This window comes from Oncorhynchus keta, chromosome 10, assembly GCF_023373465.1.
Source record: "Oncorhynchus keta strain PuntledgeMale-10-30-2019 chromosome 10, Oket_V2, whole genome shotgun sequence".
NCBI lineage: Eukaryota > Metazoa > Chordata > Actinopteri > Salmoniformes > Salmonidae > Oncorhynchus > Oncorhynchus keta.
In genome coordinates this window covers 13,769,945-13,790,015 of record NC_068430.1, presented here as the reverse complement: position 1 = coordinate 13,790,015, position 20,071 = coordinate 13,769,945, and the positions used below count along the sequence as shown (strand labels likewise).

At 42.0% G+C, this 20,071-nt stretch overlaps 1 protein-coding gene across 2 annotated transcripts; it reads left to right on the top strand.

Annotated features, from left to right (window-relative positions):
- Positions 1–10,363: 10,363 nt before the first annotated feature.
- On the top strand, positions 10,364–18,584 carry LOC118388244 (potassium voltage-gated channel subfamily A member 2). Of its 2 annotated transcripts, none has more exons than XM_035777100.2 (2): positions 10,364–11,500; positions 12,338–18,584. In XM_035777100.2, exon 2 carries the CDS (start codon positions 12,476–12,478, stop codon positions 13,958–13,960), a length of 1,485 nt encoding a protein of 494 aa, XP_035632993.1. In that variant the 5' UTR covers positions 10,364–11,500; positions 12,338–12,475; the 3' UTR covers positions 13,961–18,584. The 2 variants fall into 2 exon arrangements, with proteins under 2 accessions (XP_035632993.1, XP_035632992.1); XM_035777099.2 differs by having other exon boundaries at positions 10,364–11,510.
- Positions 18,585–20,071: the final 1,487 nt, after the last annotated feature.

The window sequence follows — 20,071 nt, the reverse complement described above, 5'->3', positions numbered from 1 at the left end:
TGTAACACTAATGAGGGTATTGTAACACTAATGAGGGTATTGTAACACTAATGAGAGTATTGTAACACTAATGAGGGTATTGTAACACTAATGAGGGTATTGTAACACTAATGAGGGTATTGTAACACTAATGAGAGTATTGTAACACTAATGAGGCTATTGTAACACTAATGAGAGTATTGTAACACTAATGAGGCTATGTTAACACTAATGAGGGTATTGTAACACTAATGAGAGTATTGTAACACTAATGAGGCTATTGTAACACTAATGAGAGTATTGTAACACTAATGAGGCTATGTTAACACTAATGAGAGTATTGTAACACTAATGAGGGTATTGTAACACTAATGAGGGTATTGTAACACTAATGAGGGTATTGTAACACTAATGAGGGTATTGTAACACTAATGAGGGTATTGTAACACTAATGAGGCTATTGTAACACTAATGAGAGTATTGTAACACTAATGAGGCTATTGTAACACTAATGAGAGTATTGTAACACTAATGAGGCTATGTTAACACTAATGAGAGTATTGTAACACTAATGAGGGTATTGTAACACTAATGAGGGTATTGTAACACTAATGAGGGTATTGTAACACTAATGAGAGTATTGTAACACTAATGAGGCTATTGTAACACTAATGAGAGTATTGTAACACTAATGAGGGTATTGTAACACTAATGAGGGTATTGTAAAACTAATAAGGGTAGTGTACGTCTAATGAGGACATTGTATCTCTAGTGAGGGTATTGTAACAACATATTAGCATCTTGTAACTCTAATTAGGGTATTGTGACGCTAAATGAATGTATTTTAACACTAATGAGGGTATTGTAACTCTAATGTAGTTATCGTTCACAGGAGTAAATTACATAATCTTATCCAGCAGCAAGAAAATGCAGGGAAATGCATAATATATAATAGATATAATCTGCCCCTCTCCACTCTCCACCGGTGTCACGACTTCCGCCGAGTTCGGTCCCCACCCCTTGTTCGGTCGGCGGTCGACGTCACCGGTCTTCTAGCCATCGCTGATCCATCTTTCATTTTCCATTGGTTTTGTCTTTATTTTCTACACACCTGGTTTTCATTATCCAATGACATGTTAATGTATTTAACCCTCTGTTTCCCCCATATTTGTTGTGCCTGATTATTTCTATGTTCAGTTCGGTTATGATGGCTGGTTTTTCGAAGGGTGTTGTGTTCACCCGTGCATAATATTTACCGTTGGTTATTGGTCAAGTGTATTTGTTTACCTTGTGCCTTTATTTTGAGTAAAGTACGTTGCTCACTTATTTTGCTCTCCTGCGCCTGACTTCATGCAACAGCTACACTCACTTTCTGACAACTGAGTCCTTAAGTTAAGAAGTTGGTATTTCTTTGAATGAAGGTGTCCTTGAATCCCTCTTTGAATCACCATTGTCCTTGTGTCATTGTTAATGTAAGCATTTTAAAGTATGTATTTAGTACTTCATTAACCAGTTACTGTGATTCTCACTTTGAATTATGGACAGTAATGTTCATTGATTATTTATACAGGCCAAAATGGTGATCTGACGTGTGTGTGTGTGTGTGTGTGTAAGCATGTATAGCGTGTATGTGATTGTGTGTGTGTGTGTGTGTGCATGTATAGCGTGTATAGATTGTGTGTGTGTGTGTGTGTAAGCATGTATAGCGTGTATAGATTGTGTGTGTGTGTGTGTGTAAGCATGTATAGCGTGTATTTTTATTTTATTTTTATTTCACCTTTATTTAACCAGGTAGGCTAGTTGAGAACAAGTTCTCATTTGCAACTGCGACCTGGCCAAGATAAAGCATAGCAGTGTGAACAGACAACACAGAGTTACACATGGAGTAAACAATTTAGCAAGTCAATAACACAGTAGAAAAAAATGGGCAGTCTATATACAATGTGTGCAAAAGGCATGAGGAGGTAGGCGAATAATACAATTTTGCAGATTAACACTGGTGATAAATGATCAGATGGGCATGTACAGGTAGAGATATTGGTGTGCAAAAAGCAGAAAATGTAAATAAATAAAAACAGTATAAAAACAGTATGGGAATGAGGTAGGTGAAAAATGGGTGAGCTATTTACCAATAGACTATGTACAGCTGCAGCGATCGGTTAGCTGCTCTCCTTAGCTGATGTTTGAAGTTGGTGAGGGAGATAAAAGTCTCCAACTTCAGCGCCATTTTGTCAATTCGTTCCAGTCACAGGCAGCAGAGTACTGGAACGAAAGGCACCAAATGAGGTGTTGGCTTTAGGGATGATCAGTGAGATACACCTGCTGGAGCGCGTGCTGTCAAATGGGTGTTGCCATCGTGACCAGTGAACTGAGATAAGGCGGAGCTTTACCTAGCATGGACTTGTAGATGACCTGGAGCCAGTGGGTCTCTGGCGACGAATATGTAGTGAGGGCCAGCCGACTAGAGCATACAAGCATCGCAGTGGTGGGTGGTATAAGGTGCTTTAGTGACAAAAAGGATGGCACTGTGATAGACTGCATCCAGTTTGCTGAGTAGAGTGTTGGAAGCCATTTTGTAGATGACATCGCCTAAGTCGAGGATCGGTAGGATAGTCAGTTTTACTAGGGTAAGCTTGGCAGCGTGAGTGAAGGAGGCTTTGTTGCGGAATAGAAAGCCGACTCTGGATTTGATTTTTGATTGGAGATGTTTGATGTGAGTCTGGAAGGAGAGTTTGCAGTCTTCCAGACACCTAGGTACTTATAGATGTCCACATATTCAAGGTTGGAACCATCCAGGGTGGTGATGCTAGTCGGGCATGCGGGTGCAGGCAGCGATCGGTTGAAAAGCATGCATTTGGTTTGTATAGATTTGGTGTATAGATTGTGTGTGTGCTGTTAAGCTGCTCAGAGTGGGCAGTGATGAGGCGTCGTCTTATAACAAGAGGCTATCAAGCGTGCGATGGTGCATTGCAGTGTCAATAGTCCTGTGCCTGGAACACACAGCTCCCTGCTCTCTGCTACCCTCCACACAAATAGACTGCCCTCCAGAGAATTGCAACGCTACTCAGGGTGAGAGAGACAAACTTGTACTGCATATTCAATAAGTCTAATTATGCTAACACAAGCTGTATGTAAATGACAGGGAACAGATGCATCAAGAACAAACGAGTTGATACTGAACCAAAGCCACTAACTGCAATGTATACTGTACTGCCGTACCACAGCACTATATGTCAATGGAACAAAGGTCTGAAAAATGGGTTGAGCTACCAGACATTATCTAAGAAAAGGAGCCCATAAGATACAAAGCCTTAGTTTCACCACTCATCAAGGTGCTTTTCTCAGCTCTCCTTCATATGGCCTGGTGGTATTGACTGATCAAGAGAAGTGGACGGGTGTGGAGTGACACACAATCCATACCCCTCAGATGCCATTCATTGTCATCACCCCTTAGCCTTCTCCCCCACCACCACCTGATTGAAACGCACACCAAACTCATTTTGCCCAGGGGTTGCATTAGGTTTTCAACGTGGCCTGGAGGCCCGCACTGAAAAGGTGTTATATTTCCTTGCTGTCAAAAATTTTGCAAAAATTGTCCCCTACCCATTATGCTCCCTGCGAGTTGGACACAGTCAAGAAACCAGGCAGGTCACCCATGATACAATTCAGTGTTCAATGTCCATCCATGTCTGAGGGCGTGAGCACTGTTACCTTCAAGTAGGTTTCAGTTTTGCTAGGGCATTGTGGATGGAGTTGTCGGATGGGAGTGAGCATCTGCATCTGGTTCAAAAGGTTGTATGTTCAATTCCAGTGACAGAAAGTTGTTTTTATATTTTGGTTTTAAGCCTATCCCAAACCTTTACCCTTATCTTAACCATTCAGAGTTAATGCCTAACCTTAAGAATTTGGTGTTAATGCCTAAACTTAAACCTAGCCTTAAAAATGCTGAGTTAATGCCTAAACTTAACAAGAAACTGTCACGCCCTGATCTGTTTCACCTGTCCTTGTGCTTGTCTCCACCCCCCTCCAGGTGCTGCTCATCTTCCCAATTATTCCCCTGTGTATTTATACCTGTGTTCTCTGTATGTTTGTTGCCAGTTTGTCTTGTTCATTCAAACTGACTGGCGTTTTTCCTGTCAGCTCCTATCGTTTCCCAGCCTCTCTTTGCTAGTCCTCCCGGTTTTGACCTTTGCCTGTCCTGACCCTGTACCTGCCCACCCGCCTGACCTCTCTGCATGACCCTGAGCCTGCCTGCCGTCCTGTACCTTTGCTCCACCTCTGGATTATTGAACCCTGCCTGTCCCTGACCCTGAGTCCGCCGTCCGTCCTGTACTTTTGCCCTACCCTGGATATTCGACCCCTGCCTGCCTTGACTTGTCTTTGCCTGCCCCTGTTGCTACAATAAACAATGTTACTTAGACAGTCTGCAGTCTGGGTCTTACCTTGATTCCTGATAGAAACTATATGAATGTAGGTGCATTACTATTTCTACACTGTTTCAATTTAGTTTTTGTCATTTTAAAGTATATTGAGATCGTCCCCACCCCAAAACAAAATATTGTAAAAAGAAAATGCATATATTATTATTATTCTTATTGTTTTATTTTTTACTCAAACCACCCCGGGCCAGATTGGACCCCCTCGGCCCATATGTTTGACACCCCTGACTTAGAGCACTAGGGCCTTCACATTTAATTTAAGTACCCACTGGGCACAGAAGTCAATTCAACATCTAGTCCTTGTTGGTTGAAATTACGTGGAAACCAGTGTGTGCCCAGTGGGTAGACAGCTAATGCAACGTGAACTGAGCTTCATGAGACTGCATTAACAGGCTTTGTAACAGGCCCCTAGCTCATAAATAATGTCTGTGCTGTCAGGGGGAACCTGGGAAATCCATTAAGGGACAGTGGAAAAGGTGTACGCATGTGTGGCAGACGTTACAGGGCTGCAGGGGCAGCCTTGACAGTCCCTTTCCTACTATAGGGGCTGCTGCCAGGAGTAACCTTGATGAAGCCAAGTCTCACACAAATCACCAGCTTGCTCCTTCCCCTATCCCTCCACCTCCTCCTCCTCCTCTTGCAGGGGATTCCCAACCTTTGACACAGAAGGTCATTCAGGTCGTTGCTACTCTCTTTGCACTTTCTCTCATTGCTCCTTTTGGCCAGAATGGCATTCACTATTGATCCCCCTCCCCCTGTCTGCATCATTAATTGTTTTGTAAAATATGAACAAACATAATTCAATTGTATTTTGGTATCGCTCTTGACGTTTATTAACTCTCAAAATCACACAATAATAATGCTCAATGCCACCTACAAACGACTTATACCACCTACAGAAGTTCAAGTCATGTAGGCAGCTTTCATTCACTTTTCACTTGACATCATGTAAAGTGTATTTGTGAGCTGTGAATGGTGTAAGAAAGCAGACTATAACATTCTATGAGTCATCATCCAAATGGGGCAGTACCAGAGTCAGAGAGTTTACCAGGCTGTGAAACTCTCTGCAGTATCTCTAAAGGAAAACTAAAGAAAAACTCTCTGCACTCTCTCTAAAGGAAAACTAAAGACAAATTCTCTGCACTCTCTCTAAAGGAAAACTAAAGACAAACTCTCTGCACTCTCTCTAAAGGAAAACTAAAGACAAACTCTCTGCACTCTCTCTAAAGGAAAACTAAAGACAAACTCTCTGCACTCTCTCTAAAGGAAAAATAAAGACAAACTCCCTGCACTCTCTCTAAAGGAAAAATAAAGACAAACTCCCTGCACTCTCTCTAAAGGAAAACTAAAGACAAACTCCCTGCACTCTCTCTAAAGGAAAAATAAAGACACACTCTCTGCACTCTCTCTAAAGGAAAAATAAAGACACACTCTCTGCACTGTCTCTAAAGGGAAACTAAAGACACACTCCCTGCACTCTCTCTAAAGGAAAACTAAAGACACACTCCCTGCACTCTCTCTAAAGGAAAAAAGACTAAAAGACAAACTCTCTGCACTCTCTCTAAAGGAAAACTAAAGACAAACTCCCTGCACTCTCTCTAAAGGAAAACTAAAGACACACTCCCTGCACTCTCTAAAGGAAAACTAAAGACACACTCCCTGCACTCTCTCTAAAGGAAAACTAAAGACAAACTCCCTGCACTCTCTCTAAAGGAAAAATAAAGACAAACTCTCTGCACTCTCTCTAAAGGAAAACTAAAGACACACTCTCTGCACTCTCTCTAAAGGAAAACTAAAGACACACTCCCTGCACTCTCTCTAAAGGAAAACTAAAGACAAACTCCCTGCACTCTCTCTAAAGGAAAACTAAAGACACACTCCCTGCACTCTCTCTAAAGGAAAACTAAAGACAAACTCCCTGCACTCTCTCTAAAGGAAAAATAAAGACAAACTCTCTGCACTCTCTCTAAAGGAAAACTAAAGACACACTCCCTGCACTCTCTCTAAAGGAAAACTAAAGACAAAGACACTCCCTGCACTCTCTCTAAAGGAAAACTAAAGACACACTCCCTGCACTCTCTCTAAAGGAAAAATAAAGACAAACTCCCTGCACTCTCTCTAAAGGAAAAATAAAGACACACTCCCTGCACTCTCTCTAAAGGAAAACTAAAGACAAACTCCCTGCACTCTCTCTAAAGGAAAAATAAAGACACACTCTCTGCACTCTCTCTAAAGGAAAAATAAAGACACACTCCCTGCACTGTCTCTAAAGGAAAACTAAAGACACACTCCCTGCACTCTCTCTAAAGGAAAACTAAAGATAAACTCCCTGCACTCTCTCTAAAGGAAAACTAAAGACACACTCCCTGCACTCTCTCTAAAGGAAAACTAAAGACACACTCCCTGCACTCTCTCTAAAGGAAAACTAAAGACACACTCCCTCTGCACTCTCTCTAAAGGAAAACTAAAGACACACTCTATGCACTCTCTCTAAAGGAAAACTAAAGACACACTCCCTGCACTCTCTCTAAAGGAAAACTAAAGACACACTCCCTGCACTCTCTCTAAAGGAAAACTAAAGACAAACTCCCTGCACTCTCTCTAAAGGAAAACTAAAGACACACTCCCTGCACTCTCTAAAGGAAAACTAAAGACACACTCCCTGCACTCTCTCTAAAGGAAAACTAAAGACACACTCCCTGCACTCTCTATAAAGGAAAACTAAAGACACACTCCCTGCACTCTCTCTAAAGGAAAACTAAAGACACACTCCCTGCACTCTCTCTAAAGGAAAACTAAAGACACACTCCCTGCACTCTCTCTAAAGGAAAACTAAAGACACACTCCCTGCACTCTCTCTAAAGGAAAACTAAAGACACACTCCCTGCACTCTCTCTAAAGGAAAACTAAAGACACACTCTCTGCACTCTCTCTAAAGGAAAACTAAAGACACACTCCCTGCACTCTCTCTAAAGGAAAACTAAAGACAAACTCCCTGCACTCTCTCTAAAGGAAAACTAAAGACACACTCCCTGCACTCTCTCTAAAGGAAAACTAAAGACACACTCCCTGCACTCTCTCTAAAGGAAAACTAAAGACACACTCCCTGCACTCTCTCTAAAGGAAAACTAAAGACACACTCCCTGCACTCTCTCTAAAGGAAAACTAAAGACAAACTCCCTGCACTCTCTCTAAAGGAAAACTAAAGACACACTCCCTGCACTCTCTCTAAAGGAAAACTAAAGACACACTCCCTGCACTCTCTCTAAAGGAAAACTAAAGACACACTCCCTGCACTCTCTCTAAAGGAAAACTAAAGACACACTCCCTGCACTCTCTCTAAAGGAAAACTAAAGACAAACTCCTGCACTCTCTCTAAAGGAAAACTAAAGACACACTCCCTGCACTCTCTCTAAAGGAAAACTAAAGACACACTCCCTGCACTCTCTCTAAAGGAAAACTAAAGACACACTCCCTGCACTCTCTCTAAAGGAAAACTAAAGACACACTCCCTGCACTCTCTCTAAAGGAAAACTAAAGACACACTCTATTGCACTCTCTCTAAAGGAAAACTAAAGACACACTCCCTGCACTCTCTCTAAAGGAAAAATAAAGACACACTCCCTGCACTCTCTCTAAAGGAAAACTAAAGATAAACTCCCTGCACTCTCTCTAAAGGAAAACTAAAGACACACTCCCTGCACTCTCTCTAAAGGAAAAATAAAGACACACTCCCTGCACTCTCTCTAAAGGAAAACTAAAGACACACTCCCTGCACTCTCTCTAAAGGAAAACTAAAGACACACTCCATTGCACTCTCTCTAAAGGAAAACTAAAGACACACTCCCTGCACTCTCTCTAAAGGAAAAATAAAGACAAACTCCCTGCACTCTCTCTAAAGGAAAACTAAAGACACACTCTCTGCACTCTCTCTAAAGGAAAACTAAAGACACACTCCCTGCACTCTCTCTAAAGGAAAACTAAAGACACACTCCCTGCCCTCTCTCTAAAGGAAAAATAAAGACACACTCCCTGCACTCTCTCTAAAGGAAAACTAAAGACATGTTGAGTGACAAAACCATTTCCAAACATCTGCCATGTAACTCATCATTTCATAAGAAATCCTATTAAAGGTATCTATCTACAAGTCCCCGATTAAATCATTGCACAGTGAGTCAAAGTATAGTGTCCTGTTAGTCGGAGTTCTTCACAGTGGCTGGGTCTGTGAGTGATGCAATGTTGTGACTGGTGAGAGGAAGGGTGTCTGTGTTGTTTTCTGCCTGTTTAAGCTGTGGCCATACATGTTAACTGCCTTCTGATGACTGGAGAATCACCCCAGATGAGAATCTTTTTTTAATTTGTATTATTTAACTGAATCGTAGCTCATATTACATGTACAGTAGCAGTCTTTTCTTAAATTAGTAAAACTGTATGTCTTTTAAAATGTAAGAAATATTTTTGGGATGCCTCTATTGATGACAATATGAGGATGCAGAACCGAACAAAACTCTAAGCTGCTGTGTCATTGACAATTAGAAATTGTCCAACAATTATGAAACCACTCCCCTAGTTATCTCCCTCATGTTTGGAAAGTGTCACAGTTTCATATGACATAATTGGGTTGGCGCCCCCTCTTGGGTTGTGCCGTGGCGGAGATCTTTGTGGGCTATACTCGGCCTTGTCTCATGATGGTAAGTTGGTGGTTGAAGATATCCCTCTAGTGGTGTGGGGGCTGTGCTTTGGCAAAGTGGGTGGGGTTATATCCTTCCTGTTTGGCCCTGTCCAGGGGTATCATCATCATCTCAGCCTCCAGTATTTATGCTGCAGCAGTTTATGTGTCGGGGGGCTAGGGTCAGTTTGTTATATCTGGAGTACTTCTCCTGTCTTATCCAGTGTCCTGTGTGAATTTAAGTATGCTCTCTCTAATTCTCTTTTTCTCTTTCTTTCTCTCTCTCTCGGAGGACCTGAGCCCTAGGACCATGCCTCAGGACTACCTGGCATGATGACTCCTTGCTGTCCCCAGTCCACCTGGCCGTGCTGCTGCTCCAGTTTCAACTGTTCTGCCTGCGGCTATGGATTCCTGACCTGTTCACCGGACGTGCTACCTGTCACAGACCTATTATTTGACCGTGCTGGTCATTTATGAACATTTGAACATCTTGGCCATGTTCTATTATGATCTCCACCCGGCACAGCCAGAAGAGGACTGGCCACCCCTCATAGCCTGGTTCCTCTCTAGGTTTCTTCCTAGGTTTTGGCCTTTCTAGGGAGTTTTTCCTAGCCAACGTGCTTCAACACCTGCATTGCTTGCTGTTTGGGGTTTTAGGCTGGGTTTCTGTACAGCACTTTGAGTTATCAGCTGATGTAAGAAGGGCTATATAAATAAATTTGATTTGATTTGACATAATAATTTCGGGGATCACTTTAATAACCGAAGCACTTTGAAATTATGCATGACATTATGACATTAGGCCTTTGTCAGATAACAAAATAGCAGCCTACAGTGTTACTGCATAATTAAAGTTGTAAATTACACAGTTACATAGTTAACACTGTTAACTGGGTCGTTCATATTGAATGATAGTTTACATTTCACATGAATATACAATTATTAGCTATTAATAAAGGCCTAGACTGGGCGGCAGGTAGCCTAGTGGTTAGAGCGTTGCGGCATTAACTGAAAGGCTAGGTTGCTGGATCAAATCCCTGAGCTGATAAGGTCAAATCTGTCATTCTGTCCTTAAACAAGTCAGTTAACCCACTGTTCCCCGGTAGGCCATCATTGTAAATAAGAATTTGTTCTTAACTGACTTGCCTAGTTAAATAAAAAGATGCGTTCCCTTTAAATATCCTACGCTGCAGATAAGGTGAGTAGTGGTAGGCTACCCAGCGCGGGTGGAGAGAGCGCGTTTTCTCGCCCATTCTCCATCCTCTGTCTCTTTGTATGCATAGCAGTGCTCGACTGCAGGTTTGACTAAGCTTTGTAGATACGGCTACACCAGGCTAATGGCTGTAGTGATCATTAGAAGGACTGAGACCTAGGGTAATTAAAGCATGCCTTACCCCCAACAAAGCAGAGAACAGAGAAAGTGATGCAGATGCCAATGATTCGGGATCTGACACTGTGGAATTGCATAATCTGTCTCTCAGTCCAGGGTGATTCTTCATGCATGTCATTTCAAGTCAATGTCGGAAGATTCTGTTCTCTTTACAATGTAGAAGGAGGCTGCATGGCTTGAATCGTCTTTATTCATTCAACTGCAGACAACCACAGACATATCCCCTTGCATGAGCATTTCTGTCAGCATTCTGCGTTTTACAAACTGTTGTGTTCTATATACTCTAATAAATGATGGAGAAAATAATGTGATTTTTTATTGAGCATTTGTCAATTAGCCCACGCATGACTTTTAATTTATTTGTCAGGATTACCTTTTAATACGACACATGTAACTTAAACGTTATCCATCAGCACAATGTTAACCCGTTAGTCTAACCCACTACCCATCTCTGTGTTCGTCTGCATCTTGTGGGCCTACTAATTTACTTTTTTTTGGTAATATCACACGTTGTAATACGCCTCCCCGCCACCTCCCCTGCTTGCTTTTATTTTTGCAGATGTTGCCACTGAGCACCATATGAGGACAGTTACCTTTGCGGCTGTCTGATGCGGGCAACGTCATAGCGGCTAAGGACACTGGATGCATAGAATTCTGCCGATCTTAGCACATTTGGCTTTTACCAGAAGTACCATTCCTCCAGGTCGGAACCCTATCCCCTCCTTTTTTGTGTCAATCGCCATCCTACGACAACCTGAGCGAGGAACGAAGACGGGGAGGGGGAGGCGAGGACACACCCGCATTCTGTACCTCTCCAACGCCGGTGCGCGTGAGTGGTGATGCTGCAGACAACATGATGATCGTATTATTAACGGTCCCGAATAGGAAATAGATTCGTTTCTTCTTCTCAGGATCTAAATCACCGGAGGGATTAGCACCGGAGGGATTGTTGGCCACTGGCTATTTACTCCCTAATACCAAGTGACCAATGGGAACAGCAACTAACACCCCGTTTTCAACAAGGTGAATGCTGGTATGTAGCCTATGGTGTTGAAAACGTCTGCTATAACCTACACGACTTTCATTCAGAAAAGTCTACTCGACCTCTGCAGTGAAGGGGAGACAGTAGATGACCATTGAACAAAATAGCCCGTATTATTATTAGCTTCTGAGTATTTATCAACTGAATAGCGCTTAACAAAACTATGCCTCTTTTATGGAAGATGCAAGAGATGGTGTAGAGGGCAGAGACAGAATATTTTTTCTCTTGAAACGTTTTTCCTACTGCCGGTTAATAATTTATGGATGTTTTTGAATATTTCAGAGACAGTCACCATTTGAGACCAGTCTAAAAATGCTCCAACAAAACTACCTTAAAGTGAATGATGAAAAAGTGACATCGAGGGCTTCTTGGAACAGAAAAAAGAGTGCATACTTTTTTCACTATTCAGTTATTGGTTTTATATTATAAACTAAGGTGCAATCTGTATAGATTTGGTTCCTATATTGCAAAGGTATGATTTCACTGCAGGTGAATGGATATTATCCATTGCAGCAGAATATAAGGAGCTCATGCCCCGATTCATAAACTATATCTATGCTAGTTGGAAACTAGTTGGATCATTGAGCTCTGGGCATACACTACGTTTCTTCACATTTATAGTAGTTTATGTATGTTTTAGAAAGCTGAATACTTTGGTTGTAGCCTACAGAAGTACATTTTTGTAACTTTTATGCCATTGTTCCATTACAGTATAATATATGGCTTGAGAGGACAGACAGACAGAATAACACAAATGCTATCAAATGAATTGCTTATGTTATATTATTTAAATTATCTCTGGTCTCTGTCCCTTCCAGACAGATCCATCCATGAGGTGAGCCAACCGGTCTTTACGGCATTGAACCCCCTCCCTCTCCTCCATCCCCCTCCCTACAGTTTCCAGGCTGCAGGGCCCAGCCCCACTGAAAAGTGCAGGCGCCTGCTCCCCCCGCAGAATGACTGTAGCCACTGGTGACCCCTCTGATGAGGCGGCAGCACACCCGGGGAACCCGGCTGAGTACGACCCTGACGCTGACCATGAGTGCTGCGAGAGAGTGGTCATCAACATCTCTGGGCTGCGTTTTGAGACACAGCTTAAAACCCTCTCCCAGTTCCCCGATACTCTGCTGGGGGACCCCAAAAAGAGGATGCGCTACTTCGACCCACTGAGAAACGAGTACTTCTTCGACCGCAGCCGAACCAGCTTTGATGCCATTCTCTATTTTTACCAGTCAGGAGGGAGGCTACGGCGGCCGGCCAATGTGACCCTTGATATTTTCTCAGAGGAGATACGTTTCTATGAGTTGGGGGATGAAGCCATTGAGCTGTTCAGAGAGGATGAGGGTTTCGTCAAGGAGGAAGAGAGGCCCCTTCCTGACAATGAGTTTCAGAGACAAGTGTGGCTGCTGTTTGAGTACCCAGAGAGCTCAGGACCCGCTAGGATTATCGCTATCATCTCCGTCATGGTCATCCTCATCTCTATCGTAAGCTTCTGTCTGGAAACCCTGCCCATCTTCCGCAACGACGACGACGAACCGCACAGTGTCTTTGACACCAACACCAACACCACAATCTACTTCACGTCCACCTACTTCACTGATCCATTCTTCATCCTGGAGACGCTCTGCATCATCTGGTTCTCATTTGAGTTCCTGGTGCGCCTCTTTGCCTGCCCCAGCAAATCAGGCTTCTTTGGTAACGTCATGAACATCATTGACGTTGTTGCCATTATCCCCTACTTCATCACACTGGCCACAGAGCTGGCTGAGAAACCAGAGGATGGCCAGGCTGGTCAGCAAGCCATGTCCCTGGCTATTCTCAGGGTCATCCGTCTAGTGCGAGTCTTCCGAATCTTCAAGCTGTCACGACACTCCAAGGGACTTCAGATCCTGGGCCAGACCCTGAAGGCTAGTATGAGGGAGCTGGGTCTGCTGATCTTCTTCCTCTTTATTGGAGTCATACTGTTCTCCAGTGCCGTCTACTTTGCGGAAGCTGATGAGCCCGAGTCACAGTTTGAAAGCATCCCTGACGCCTTCTGGTGGGCTGTTGTCTCCATGACGACAGTAGGTTATGGCGACATGGTCCCGACCACCATTGGTGGCAAGATTGTGGGCTCCCTCTGCGCCATTGCAGGTGTGCTGACAATTGCCTTGCCCGTGCCTGTCATCGTTTCCAACTTCAACTACTTCTACCACCGTGAGACGGAGGGCGAGGAGCAGGCCCAGTGCCTAGGCCCAGTCGCCAAAGAGGACTCGAATGAAGAGCTGAAGAAGAGCCGGAGCGGCTCCACCATCAGTAAATCAGACTACATGGAGATCCAGGAAGGGGTGAACAACAGTATTGAGGACCTCCCAGAAGAGAACCTCAAGACTCAGGCCAACTGCACGACGCTGGCCAACACAAACTATGTCAACATCACCAAAATGCTCACAGATGTTTAGCCAGCTGGCATTGTCCTCTCAGTGAGGTTGAGAGGTCAAAGGATGGGGCAGGTGTGTAGCCTCCCATTTCACATGTGCTGCTGGAATCTCAAGGCAATAGATTCAGGACGTATAACTGTACTCATCATTTGTTTATGATGAAAAACACCAGAAACTATGTGCTCACTCCTCCCCTAACTCCCACTGCTAACTCCCACTGTTAGCGCCTCACACCTTGCCCTCATACTGACCTTCTGTCAGACTTAAAATCTTATTATCAAAATTCTGCGTGTTGATGTCTGCATGGAGTTGGCTTTGTCAGTGTGACTATTCCAATAGTAAAATGACCTGCTCACAACGGTAGTACAAAAAAGAGGAGAAATGTAGCTAAAAAAGGTGATTTATCGCTTCCAGAATAACCCCACCACCAATCCTGCTTCAGCCCCCCTGCACCTGCCGCTACCCTGGTCTCCCTCCATCGTCAAAGGCACACTTTGCTTCCTGTTTGCGTGCTACAAAATGCTGCTTCCTGGAGCAAACTAAACAAACCCGTCCTGTGGTGAACTACTTGGAGATTACAGAACGTGTGAACATAAGGCGGACATGCTCCGTTGCTGCCCACTGGGCAGGTCTAGTTTTGATTTACATTTGGTTGAGTTGTCAGCTAACGTGAATTCAAAATGAAATCAACAAAACATGTCACCATGTCATTGGATTTAGGTTCAAATTTGGGTGAAAAAAATATGAAATTCCCTTACATTGAAGACGTCATTACATTGAATATTTGGGTTGAAGTGATGTGGAAACAACGTTGATTCATCCCGTTTTTGCCTGGTGGCTGAGGCCTGTCATGGCCTGAGCCTGAGACACACGAGGAGTGTGGTACTGTAGTAGTCATTCACAATATATACGGGATGTAGGACATCCATCAGCTCCATAAGCTTTATAATGGTTTCACATCTTTTCTTCAGGAACATCAGTATCTGATGAATGACAAAAGTCCTTGACTTTTCACTGCTCTAGTCTTACATCGTTTTTGTGTTTACTGTACATGGCAACGCAAGCCTCCCTCCTCCACTCACCTGAACCTGTCTTACTGCAGCTCTGAGGACAAAGTGAATGTCTCTTCCTCTTTCATTTGTACTTATTTACCACTTAACTCATATAGATAGGTAAATAGTTGTGACTGTAACCGTTACTGTAGCTAGATAGGTACTGTAGGTAGTAACTGTAGCCAGGTGATTGTTGCATGGAGTTCTTATCTGAATGAGTATTCTCACTCACACAACTAGCATTGCTCCAAAGACACTGTTTATTGTCTTGCCCTCTATAACCTTCTATCATACATATGAAGGGATGTCGAGAGGTTATTATCTAACATACGTAGGTTACAATGGTGTCTGAAAGGATACCATGCCCCAAACCAGCCCTATAGCTTGGAGGATATTGTATTCCTTACATTTGACCTAAATGTAACATTCCATGTAGAGTTCATTGTCATAGTCTTGTTGCCACACCGCTGAGCTGAAAACATAGAGGTGTTTACATACCACCGACATTGCAGCTGTGCTGTAATTTGAGGTAAAATGCATTAGTTAATTAATTACAGCACCCATACAGTGTAGTTGCAGCATTAATCTCAGTTACAGACAGACTCGACTCACGGCTGCCTTGTTCAACTGGGTCCATTGTGTCTTCATGATGAACCATTGGGACGACTAAAGGGAAATGTATAAAATGATGTTTCCTCCCTAAACTGCCTTTAAAACAAGTAGGCTTACTGAATGCTGCTTTCCTAGTGTTGCATGACCTCAATACATTCCTAGAAGCATGAATTGAAGATCAAAGATGCCTATGAAAACTATTTAATACGATACCTATATTTATCTCATTATCTACTTACATACTTTAATCTGTGATAACAAAGCAATCTGGGACGTATAAGAATGGGAATTTACATTCAGCTGACGATTTAGAGATGAGGATGACCATGATGGAGATGATAGCGTTAATCCGATAATCCTTGATGATATGCAGATCGTTGCTATGTTTGTTTTATGATATGAACAATGACACTTGTTTATTTTCAGCACTGATGGTGTAGCCCCGTTTCAGGGACTGTCTGTTGGACAGAGTGCCAAAGACATGCATGCCTAATACACTAGCGAGTTCACAGGAGAAGTGGAGGTACAGTAATATATCTATGGTAGTTGCATCCCTCAATAAAAAAATATGAGCATTATCTAAATATTATCCTACTTGAAGGAGAGATGGTTTATATTGCCAATGGCTGAAGTATGTAGCCGTGTAGCAACTCTGAACTACAGAGTTCTAGGTCTCTCACGACATTGCTGAGTCTCCTGTCTTTCTACATCTTTTCATAGTGAACTTCAGGACACAGGAGAGTACTAGCAAAGCTGAGGATGTTTAGCCAGCGCTAACAAAATGGTGAAATGGATTGCGTCTAATTTACCTTTTGGTCAATATTGGTTAGCATAGCCACAAGGATGTTAGCTTTGACTCTAATGTGTCTGGTCTGTCTTCTCATTTACGTTTTAGGCCTAAATGTCTGCCACCATTTCCGCAATGTTTATTCACGCTAGATGGACAGAGGTGAGGTTCTTAGCTTCCGGTCCCTCCCTCTGTCCTCACCATGTTCCTTTCCTATCTTGTGTCTTCAATTGGCAGTACCTTGTGCAACTGCAATCGCTACTTATTTTGGAGAGATGAAATGTGTTGGAAAGGAACTTGAATTGAAAAATAATCTGGGTCTGGAACCCTGCTTATTGATGCTTCCATTACTCTAACATGATGTTATTATGTTCACCCTTATCCTAGCAGTAACACTTGTCATCGAATACCAATGCACCACGCTGTCCAAAACACACATCATATACATCAACAGTGCATGATGTGGATAGGTACATCATTATGTGGTGTGTGTGTGTGTGTGTGTGTGTGTGTGTGTGTGTGTGTGTGTGTGTGTGTGTGTGTGTGTGTGTGTGTGTGTGTGTGTGTGTGTGTGTGTGTGTGTGTGTGTGTGTGTGTGTGTGTGTGTGTGTGTGTGTGTGTGTGTGTGTGTGTGTGTACGTGTGTGTACGTGCGTCTGTGTGTGTGTAAGTGTGTGCATGTAGAGCCCACCTCTGAATGTCAGAATCTTAGCTTGGTTGTACAGCTGCATTAAAGTGACAGCCATTCATACATGTGTGCATAGTAAGACAAAACTGCTCACAGTATGACCAAAACAAGTCATAGTCTATGCATGCAAATGCTTTGTATTTTTTAAAATAATTTTTCTATTTGCTTTTTTCAATGGACAGATCTTCCCAAAACACATCATGAGATAGCATGCTTACCTATTTTGTTTGAATTGGGCACACTCTGATTCAACACACACTCAAATTTAGCAACATATCAAAATAGAAACATTGTAGTTGAGTCAACAGTTTGTTTACTAGATGCTCTGAGCACAACCATATATGGAGTATACCCATTTTTATCAATGTGCAGAATTACTATGTGAAATGTTTATATATTCCCAAAATGGAGTGTCGCAAAAATCGAAAATGTATCTTTTGCTTTATAGTAATCATTACGAGACCGTTACAACTCAAAGTGTACAGAGGGTTTCACCAGATAAAGCACAGTCAGAAGGATTCCCAACAGGAAATGCTCTCAAAAGTCTATGCAGAGATGAACTGTTGATTGGAAATATAAACACAAGGTTCAAACAAACCATGAATATGGGAAAACACAGAAATACAGAAAAGTAGAGCAGTTTCAGAATTGTGTTTTTGTTTCTCTGCAGATTCTGGGTTGGTTTGAATTTGAGTATTGTAAGCGATGATGAGTGCCCCTCCACTTTTACAGCGAAGCACAGGCCCCAATTAATTCAATCAATAAAAATAAAGGAAAACTGCACTGTGTGTTATTTAAAAAAATGCTGAATTGGAGGTCATAAGTAACTGGGCTGAAAGTGAATCCATCCCGCAAGCTGTTCGTCTCGCCAACATTGTCATTGAATATGAGTGTAAAACCACACCTGACCTGTCCTGAAAATACAGCATAAACACTCTGAGTGAAAAAGCAGTTTGATTTTCCTTTTTATGTGTAATTGATTTAATTTGGGTCACAGTGAAAGCTTTGTACTGCACTGTATGGTTTACATCACCAACAAAGTAAAAGTTCAAGTAGCTACACAAGTAGTAGCTATTCAATCGACTGTTTATGCATGTGTATGTCAGAACAAGAGAGTGTGTTTCTGTGATCTGAAAGTGAATGACACCGTAGAAACACAGCTACAGTATGTCTGGTACAGTATAGCGCCTTCACCTTCAACACTGGCCTACACCGACTGCAACTATCAACTTTGGTACAATGGACCAGATTTTTTTTCTATGAAAAGAAATGTGAGGAAAATACTGTACATAACAACAATGGATTATGGAGCCCCCCAAAAAATGGACAATGTACTATTATGCTAAGTAAGGTCTGGATTTAAATGAGTGTGATATGCACACTACAGGAGCAAAAAGACAATCTGTGGACAAGAAAAACAAGTCAAACTAAAATGCATATAATCCTTCAAAATGACCATAACCATGATAACCAAGTCATATAAATAACGAAGAAAATAATAATTAAACCAAACTGTGTTTTGTGTGTTTTTACTGTGTGAAAGGCCTTTTTCCCCTTATCCATACATGGTGGTAAATTAGATACAGTGCATTCAGAAAGTAATCATACCCCTTATCCATACATGGTGGTAAATTAGATACAGTGCATTCAGAAAGTAATCATACCCCTTATCCATACATGGTGGTAAATTAGATACAGTGCATTCAGAAAGTAATCATACCCCTTGACTTATTCCACATTGTGTTGTTTTAAAGCCTTAATTGTAAATGTACAAAAAATATATACATTTCATCCCTCATCTACACATAATACCCCATAATGACAAAGTGAAAAGAGGTTTTTAGAAATTGTGCACATTTATTGAAAATATAATATAGAAATATTTAATATACACCCCTGAGTCAATACATGTTAGAATAAACTTTGGCACCAAATACAGCTGTGAATATTTCTGGGTAAGTCTCTAAGAGCTTTGCACACCTGGATTGTACAATATTTGCACCTTGTCATTTTTTTTATTGTTCAGCTCTTTCAAGTTGGTTGTTGATCATTGCCAGATAGACATTTTTAAGTAAGTCTTGCCATAGATTTTCAAACCGATCTAAGTCAAAACTGTATCTAGGCCACTCAGGAACATTCAATGTCATTTTGGTAAGTAACTCCAGTGTATATTTGGCCTTATGTTTTAGGTTGTTGTCCTGCTGAAAGGTGAACTTGTCTCCCAGTGTCTGTTGGAAAGAAGACTGAACCAAGTCTTCCTCTAGGATTTTGCCTGTGCTTAGCTCTATTCCATTTCTTTTTATCCTAAAAAAAACTCCATAGTCCTTGCCGATAACAAGCATACCCATAACATGCTGCAGCCACCACCATGCTTGAAAATATGAAGAGTGGTACTCAGTGATGTGTTGTATTTCCCCAAACACAACACTTTGTATTTAGGACATAAAGTTAATTTCTTTGCCACATTTTTAGCAGTTTTACTTTAGTGCCTTGTTTATAAACAGGATGCATGTTCTGTACAGGCTAACTTCTTTTCAGTTTGTCATTTAGGTTAGCATTGTGGCATAATTACAATGTTGTTGATCCATCCTTAGTTTTCTCCTATCACAGCCATTAAACAAGTCACCCTAGGCCTCATGGTAAAATCCCTGAGCGGTTTCCTTCCTCTCCGGCAACTGAGTTAGGAAGGACTCCTGGATCTTTGTAGGGACTGGATGTTTGAAGTGTAATTAATAACTTCACTGTGCTCAAAGGGATATTCAATGTCTATTTTACTTTATACATCTGCCAATAGGTGCCCTTCTTTGCGAGGCATTGGAAAACCTATCTAGTCTTTGTGGTTGAATCTGTGTTTGAAATTCAATTCTTAACTGAGGGACCTTACAGATAATTGTATGTGTGGGGTACAGAGATGAGGTAGTCATTCAAAAATCATGGTAAACTATTATTGCACACAGAGTGAGTCCATACAACTTATTATGTGACTTATTAAGC